General features: G+C 36.9%; 1 protein-coding gene across 1 annotated transcript; it reads left to right on the top strand.

The window, feature by feature from the left end:
• The first annotated feature begins 2464 nt into the window (after positions 1 to 2464).
• Positions 2465 to 3454, top strand: LOC106710075. The gene has a single exon (XM_014502052.2). The coding sequence runs from the start codon at positions 2465 to 2467 to the stop codon at positions 3452 to 3454; it is 990 nt and encodes a 329-aa protein (XP_014357538.2).
• The last annotated feature ends 6225 nt before the right edge of the window (positions 3455 to 9679 follow it).

Here is a 9679-nt window from a genome sequence, read left to right on the forward strand (position 1 = left end):
TGGACGATGGGAACGGAAGATGCTATATATAGTACACTGTATGTTTAAGTCTTCGAAACTATATGGCACTAAGAAATAACGAATGAATATTGAAGACTAGCTTTGCCCACGACTTGCATGAAATATCTACAAATTATCGTCCCCCATTCCCTAAAAATAAATTTCAAGTTTCTAAATATAAAAATAACGATACTTTCAACCCCTTTCTCTGATATTCTGATATTTAATCAAAGAAAATTTTATTTTTCAATACATTTCTTAGCCGAAATATAATATTCTTATAGTTTGTTTTTTTATTAAAAGACATATATTTTTTTCAGTAATCAACAATGATGTTGGTCTGACTAGATGTCGCCCGAGACTCCGAAATTAAAAACTAAAAAAAAAAAAAAAAAAAAACTTAGCCTATGAGTTTTTCCAGACTATGTTCTACATTTCCGAATTTCAGAAAGATCACATTAACCATTCTAGAGATACCTTCTAACAAACATCCATACATCTGAACTTTCGCTTTTATAATTATTCTCTGTAGCATAAATAAGCACTTTATGTAATTATATTATTATTACAATAATAAAAGGGAACATACAGAAAGCATGTGATTATTTACTTCAATACCTCTGTCTGAATTTAAGCCGACAATACCGACATTGCAGTGCAATATTCCGACTTCAAACATTTTAAATAGAGTAATCAAGGGCTTTTAATACTTTGACAACAATTGAGAGAAGAGACGGCGCTGCATCACTGCATGACTAAGTACAGTAAAACCTGGATAAGCGAGAAACCTTTATAAGCGAGAAATTTCTATGAGCGAGATAAATATCTCGGTCTCTTGGATTCTTGCTTATCCAGGTTTGACTGTACTTGTTTAACATATAAAATAAGTTATTCTGCCCTGATTCTTAATATCAGATCTTAAAAGAATGTTGTGTAACGATTACTGAAATAAATATTTGGATAACAGTAACAGTAACAGTAGTAGGTAGTTTTTAGAATACCGCGGTAATAATGGCTAGGTTAAAAGGATATCTTTGTCATATTTGTTTAAAAATACATTTATAGTCAATTTATTTATTAAATATAGCCCCTTATATAATTTCTTCATTGTTTTATATGTGTACGTCAGCTTTGTTGTCCGTCAGTTCTCACACAGGCGCAGATAGAGCGCGGTCGCACACTGTCATGTCAACATGGCGCTTTTTGTGACTAGTTTATTAAAGTTAATTGTTATGTAATTAATTTATTAGCCAAGTATTTTACTCGTAACATCCGCGATCCTATTATTAAATGCTTAACGTATTTGCGATGTTGCGTTCTAAATTCTATAGAAATTTAAAGGTTCAATAGAATTGTAGTAAAAATATTATTTAAAACCACATGATTGCCACTGACATTTTTAACTCTATACAACTTTGATCAAATCCGATCTTTTCCCTTAATCCTTATAAATGCCTATACTTCTATATATATAAAAGAAAGTCGTGTTAGTTACACTATTTAAAACTCAAGATCGGTCGAACTGATTTAGCTGAAAATTGATGGGGAGGTAGCTTAGAACTAGGAGTCGGACATAGGAACTTTTTATCTTGTGTGCATTTTTTTTATTCCGCGCGGACAAAGTCGCGGGTAAAAGCTAGTTACTAATAAATATGACAGGAACTCTGCCTGTCTGTCTCGCTTTCAGGCTAAAACTACTGAACCGATTTAAATGAAATTAAAAAAAAACAGATAACATGGGGAAAGGACAAAGGCTACTTTTTAACGCGAAAAATATGTTGTGAGGGGTTGAAAGTATCGTTATTTTTATATTTATAAGCTTGAAATTTATTTTTAGGCAATGGGGGAAGATAATTTGTACCGATGAAGTAATTGTTACTTGTGTTGCTCCCGATAATAAACTTACTTAAACAAAGGTGTATGTAACCTAAAACATTGAATCAGATAACGGTTTTTGGTGTTATCAATTAGAACCCTTTCACATCAATCTTCTCACTTCAGTTGTAAGATATTAAATTGTTGTTTTTGTGAATGTTGTGGCAATGCGTTTACATCAACGGCAACAGGCGTCATCGTGCCGATAGCGGGCAGATCGGGTCGCTGATACCCGCCGATCACAGGCCCCCAGTTACGTATAACTAATAACACCATGTTACATTTAATTATAAAGTGGACAAGCTTCTTAAAGATAAATATTAATGTTTGTATAAGTTGTAGTTGTCGCCCGCGACTCCGAACGCACCAGATTATGATAAACTTAATTAGTAGTCCATGTGTTTTTTCAGATTATGTTATATATCTATGTTATATCAGTTATGTTATATATCTATGTTATGTTATATATCAGTCACACTCGTGTTGTCAAACAGTGCATACGCGTGCTAGCGGAGTCGCCTATCCCTACCCCGCGCAACGCCAATTACCACCGGTTCCTAAACTTTCATTTTATTTTTATTTTTTCACGATGTTCGTGTGCACTAGATGCAAATTAGAATTTAGAGAGGGTGCGCAATGCAGCTCCTGTCAGGGGCACTTCGATTTCCCTTGCGCGGGTATAACGGAGAACGGGTACCGAAAACTCGGTGACAGGCTCAACACATGGAGGTGTGCTACCTGTAAAGTTGCCGGAAGTTCCAGCCCGCGTTCGGGGTCGTCCAAAGCCCCCTTCCCAGTCGATCTTGAGAAGGTGATGGAGGATTTGAAGTGCCTGAGGATCCAGTTGGCCCCACTCCCGTCGATGATTGAAACAGTGAAATTAATACAAACAGATCTTAAAAGCTTAAAGGCCGATATTGCTGACCTGAAGTTATTGAAGTCTGACATCGCCGATGTAAAGGCGTCAATGGATTTTGTTCAGTATTCGGTGGATACACTGACAGGCAAAGTTAGTGCTTTGGACAAAGAAGTGCAAGAGCTCAAGAAGTCCAAAGACGACATATCTATCCTGAAGCAGCAAGTGAGTGATCTTAGAACTATAGCTCGAGAACAAGATCAAAGAGCCCGCATGAACAATATGGAAATAAAAGGGGTTCCAATGACTAACTCGGAGAATTTATTCTCATTAGTTACTAAAATAGGCAACCTCATTCAATGCCCTATTACAAAAGACCAGATCAACTACATCACAAGAGTGCCATCTCGCGGCAATAACACGATCAAGTCAATTGTGGTATCGGTTCATAACCGATACCAAAAAGACGATTTCGTTGCGGCAGCCAGAAAACTCACAATCACAGCAGCCGACCTGGGCCTTCAAGGCGGTACGAGGATATTCATTAATGATCACCTCACTGTTGACAACAAAATCCTGCTCAATAAGGCAAAGGCGCTAGCAAAGGAAAAAAATTTTGCTTTTACTTGGGTGAAGGGATCAAAAATCTTTATGCGGAGAAACCCGACCTCACCAATTATAGCCATCAAAACCGAAGCCGACCTAAAAAAACTGTGCAATTGATTAGTATTGTCACCTCCGAATGCGTACATTTATCCTATCAAATATGTATACTTTGCCTTCTTCATTCCTGTAAGTATTATAACACTTGCACGCAAAGTTTGAGAACCCCTGTCACATTATTTCACTCGTACCGCGCGCAATGGGCGCATGAAGTACCCGCGCGCTCGTATTTCGCTCGGTATCAAATTATTTATTACACGCTATTATCACATATTTACAATAATCTACACATTGCTTCCACCGCTAAACATGATTGCTCATCTTTAAATCGCCTCTCACACGCGCGTTACAACAATAATTTAAGTTCATATATTTTTTCTGCCACAAAACGTATTCTAGTTACCACTCAGCCGCTAAAACTCCTTAGATCAAGATGTATTCGATAAAAATCTACTATCAAAATGTACGCGGCTTACGTACAAAAACGGGAGATTTCTATAGAAATATTTGTCTATGTGACTATGATATAGTATGTCTCACTGAGACATGGTTAATTGATGGTATTAACAACAGCGAGCTATTCGACGACCGATATTTGGTGTGGAGGCGTGATAGAAATTATCAGGCGAGGGAGCAGACCCTCGGAGGGGGCGTCCTAATCGCAGCGCGGCGGGATCTCGTTGCCGAAGGCCGCGATGACTGGTGCTCTCAGGCCGAGGACTTGTGGCTATCACTCTCATTACGCAAATTTTCTTCACAGTCACACTACAACTTGCATATCTGTGTTGTTTATATGTGTCATCAAAACTTAGGGAACTCGCTTGCACTTCAAACAACGTTATTTGCATCTACCTTAACCGATATTATATTAGCTCGGCCGTCGGATAGATTTGTTGTGATAGGCGACTTTAACTTGCCAAATCTCACGTGGGTACTCTCGGATGATGGTGTATCTTATGAACCTCGAAATATTCAAGGATCCTATCAATTTGATTTATTTGACAATCTCACTTTATGTAATATGTTTCAATACAACTCCATTTTAAATGTCAATAATAGAAGACCAGTGCGAGACGCGACGCGACCGCGAAGTCTTCGGATTAAACACTCGCCCTGAAGATGGACCCCCGATGGGTTCGAAACTAGTCGGTGCCGTCACCGGACGATCAAACGTGAGTTAAGCCGTTTCTTAATTAATTAATTATGATGTCTCACGAAAGTTTAAATAATTTAGTCAATAATAGAATTTTAGATTTAGTATTCTCAACGGATAATTTATTAGTAACACACTGCTCTAGTCCATTAGTGACGGAGGACCCTCATCACAAAGCCTTACATATAGTTACAGAGTTTGAACGATCACAGTCACTCCCTTCATTGCCTTATGTTAAATATCTATACCATAAAGGAGACTACCAATCCATATCAGCGGAATTAAATAAAATAAACTGGCAAAAAGAGATCCACAACAAATGCCTAGACGACTCAGTCAGTTTCCTTTACCGAACCTTAAATGAATTGCGTAACACTTATATTCCATCTAAAAACGTCTTTCCTATGCGTAAGTATCCTCCATGGTATAAACCATCATTAATCAAACTACTGAAAGAGAAAACCAAACACCTAAAAAAATACAAATTATATAAGAACATCAGTGACTCAAATTCTTATAATATTTTAAAGAAGCGAGCTGTTGAAATGGAAGAGGATATGTTTCGTAAATATATAAGTTGTATTGAAAACAACATACAAAAAAATCCAAAGGCCTTTTGGTCTTACATTAAATCTAAAAAGCAAGCCAACTCCTATCCCTCGCAACTGAAATTCGGGCACCGACATGCAAGTAAAGTAGATGAGATTTGTAATTTGTTCGCCGAGTACTTTCACTCTTCCTTCTTGCAGCCTTCCGCTACGCAAACCCCAGCCTCTTCCTCATATGAGCCTAATTTACCGGATTTCAGCGCGGACATAGGCACCGTAGAAGTACTAGATACCGAAGTCGAAAAACTGTTTAAAACCTTAGACCTAAATAAATCAGCAGGCCCAGACGGCATACCCCCTATCTTTATCTATAACTGTGCGAAAAGCTTAACAATTCCACTTAGTATGTTATACAGGCGTTCACTTAATGAAGGAGTAATGCCTTCTATATGGAAGTCTGCTTACATAACACCAATACATAAGAAAGGACCGAAAAATGACATTACAAATTACAGGCCAATCTCGAAATTATGTATTTTTGCCAAGGTTCTGGAAAAAATAATACACAAACAATTATACTTCACTTTGAAACACACTTTTAGCTTAGAACAGCACGGTTTTCTTAGGGGTAGGTCCACAACATCGAACCTCATACTCTGTGGTGAGTTTCTATCCGAACATATGTCTGAACCCTCGCAGGTAGATGTTATTTACACCGACTACAGTAAATGTTTCGACAGGATAGACCATATAATCCTGCTACAAAAGCTCCAGCAGGTAGGTATTAGAGGCAATCTCTTCAGATGGTTTTCGTCATATGTGCAGAATAGGTGCCAAACGGTAGTGCTCAACGGGTTCACATCCGCCAATATGAGCATACCGTCTGGGGTACCTCAAGGTTCACTACTCGCACCTCTTCTTTTTACATTATTTATTTATGATATTTCGGATTGTTTCCAATACTCAAAAATTCTATTGTACGCGGATGACATGAAAATTCTCTGCCCCATAAAAACCAACCAAGATACACTGAACCTTCAAGATGATTTAAATCGATTCCAAGAATACTGTTTCCTCAACAAACTAGACTTAAATGTTTCTAAATGTTTCGTCTGTACTTTCACGCGAAAACCAGATCCTATTGTGGGCAATTATCAACTGGAGAGTACTACACTCCGCACCTTAACTAATACAACAGACCTTGGTGTCATTTTTGACGCAAAACTTCTATTTGATACTCATATAAACACTATTATTAATAAAGCTTCAAAATCATTAGGTTTCGTCTTGAGAATGTCATCTGAATTTCAAACTATTAAGACCTTCAAAATATTATATTGTGCATACGTACGTAGCCACCTGGAGTACGCCTCTCAAGTCTGGAACCCTTGCTATCACACCTACAAAAACCGCATAGAAAACGTACAAAGACGGTTTCTTCGGTTCATACAATACCGTGCTGGAACATTTGTTTACAATTATTACTCTCGTTGTAAGAAATTTCATCTGTTACCGCTAGAAGAGAGAAGGCGCGTGGCAGACTTAGCTTTTCTCAGCGGTATTGTAAACGGCGTGGTCGATTGCCCTGAACTCCTCGAACAAGTAGGCATCATTGTTCCCAAGTGTGGGCTTCGCCCCCGTGAACACAACTTATTATATACACCGCGAGTTAAGAATAGGTATAGGGAGAACAGTTATTTAGTACGAGCGTGCAAATGTTATAATGCAATCTCTGATCATATTGATATATTTAACATGTCAGCATTTAAAATCAAACAATTTTTTAATGACCGTTTCTTCAGTGCATGACTGAGAGTTCAAGGGACTTTGTGGATTAGCTTAAAAAAAGACAACAAGAAGTGAATTTCATTACCTGCATTTACACCCATCTGTGACAACTTTTAATTAGCCTTAAGTTTATATTTATATCAAAATTAAATTATAAGTTAGCTGTAAGTTGTCCGAATATTAAATAAAATAAAATAAAATAAAATAAAATATCTATGGCGCAGCCGTTCTGGAGATACATTAGCATTTATAATATTAGTAAGATAATGGGAAATAAAAATCGTTGAATTGCATTTGGAAAACCTTTGATTGAGTATGTAAAGGTTCATTTAGACATAAGCCGGAATCGTACGAACAACAGTCGGCAGTCGCTTTAGAGCGAGACAAACGTATGGAAATACATGAGAGCGTTATACCGCTACTGACGTCATCCTCTGACAGTCCCAACTTCAGTTCCGGCTTATGTCTAAATGAACCTTTACATGGTCTGGTTAAAGTCCTAATTTTAATTTAGAAACCAATTTCGAACACTATTATTGTGGATTTCAGAAATTACCGATTGGAATTTTGAAGGTAAAGCGGTCTCTCCAGTCTATCTTTCTCAGTAAAGATCTTTTCTTATCCGCGTAGCATGGTCACCCCAGTACAATGTTGTACTTGCACACTTGCGGGTGAGATGGTGCGATAGAGTTGTTTTATAGCGGCCGCCGGACAATAGGTCAGTTTGTTTTGGCGCTCGAAGAAAGTCCCGCAGCGGTACTAATGAACATAATTAATTTAAGAACGGAAGATGTTATGCAGATATATTGAAATAGTGTTCACATGAATCTAACAATCTATTACTTTTATGTTACATATTGATCTCACGGGTCCATTACCTACATTTAAACTTAAAAGCTAAGTAAAGAGAGCGACTATTGACTTAATAAGTACAGGGATAGGACAAAAATGTCACAAACGATACAATTATAATTGTAGACTTATAAATACTAGCTATCGCCCGTGACCCTGTGCTAAAAAAACGTAACAAGTACCCTAGGTGTTTTTCTATACTATGTTCTACAAAGTGCCAAATTACATCAAGACCCGTTGAGCCGTTCCGGAGATATCTTCAAACAAACATCCATTCATCTAAACTTTAGCATTTGTTATATTAGTAAGATGTTATAAATAAAAAAAATAATTACATAATTTGATGGTACGTGAGATATTTTCGCACTCGTTTTCAGACTGCCACGATGTCTGAGAATGAGTTGTAAATGATCTGCGGAAGCGATAAATAGATAGGTGATAGGTAACTAACATGTATGGTGCTTTGGTATTCTATAATTTTACTAACAATAGATACTGTATTAAGGCCATAAAAGGGGTTGGATAAATGAAGCGGGGTTGTATTTCTTTTTAATTTTAACGTGCACTTTTGGCACCCGCTTTCGCTTGTGTTTTTACACACACATGAATTCCTGTCTCATTTTATTCTCAACTAGCTTTTACCCGTGACTTCGTCTGCGCGGAATAAAAAAAATGCACACAAGATAAAAATGTTCCTATGTACGTCTCCTAGTTCTAAGCTACCTCCCCATCAATTTTCAGCTATATCAGTTCGACGGATCTTGAGTAATAAATAGTGTAACCAACACGACTTTCTTTTATATATATATAGATCTGTTCTAATGACGAACTTTTACTTTACAAGCTTACGTTTTCAGATGCACTTTCTTGAGGTATCACGTAGACGCATGAGGAAGTTCGTTTCAACTTTCAGCTGCAAAAGCCACGTCTTCGAATACCATCATTGTACGTGTTTGTGAGATGTTTGTGAGATAGGTATGTCGTGAAAGCGAACAGTCATCAAGTTTAATGTGGGAAGTTTTTGTTAGGAACATGAAAGCCGAGTGTTTAGGCGGGTAAAGCCATATGAGGATGCGGATCTAAGACTGAATTAAATATATTATTATAAATAACAAATTGTTGTTTTGTACTTTTTTGTGTTAAAAGCTACCTCTTAGTTAACAACATGCACTAAACAAATTACACATTTTCATGTTTAAATATTATTTTTTCCTGAAGTAAAAGCCTCTTTGGCCTGTTTTCTTATAAATGGTTAAAACTTTGAGAGCCTCTCCTGAAAAGTTGTCAATTTGCACATTGGCCCTTATTCGTAGGAGCCATCGATTTAGTTTAACAACATATTCAGAATTTACCTCGTACATACATTATATTATATTCCTTTATGTTAAATTTTCAACGATAAAAGTTCTAAGCAATGGCTCCCTCAGGCATTCCATTCAACACTGAAATTAAACCGATTGCTATCTCTATTGACACGAATCGGAACAAAAGACATTATAGTTTATTTTCATATATGGAATGAATTTTGAAATTCCTGCAGATGTTTTCAGTTAACAATACAAGTAGAAGACAAACGGAGACATTTTGTAACACTATCGGTAACTAAAATGATTGAATAACAATTGTATAGATCGTGGTTATTGTATATGTCGACCCCGTTTTAATATAAAAGGTATTGCGTGATCTGCTCATCCCAATTGTTGTCTCGTCATAATATTGTTACATCTGCAACAATTGTCTGTTGCATTTGCTACTTTATGCATATAATAAGTTGCTATTAAATGAAATCAACTAAGTAACAATTCGTCCTTATAAGTATTTTTTTTTATAAGAGATAGGGTCAAACGAGCAATGGGGACAGCTATCCTACGACGTAACAATACTAGAGAAACTACAGATTTTCCGGCCTTTAGTCGAACACTATCCAAAATTATGGAAAAAAAG

This window comes from Papilio machaon, chromosome 18, assembly GCF_912999745.1.
Source record: "Papilio machaon chromosome 18, ilPapMach1.1, whole genome shotgun sequence".
In the NCBI taxonomy this organism is placed as follows: Eukaryota; Metazoa; Arthropoda; class Insecta; order Lepidoptera; family Papilionidae; genus Papilio; species Papilio machaon.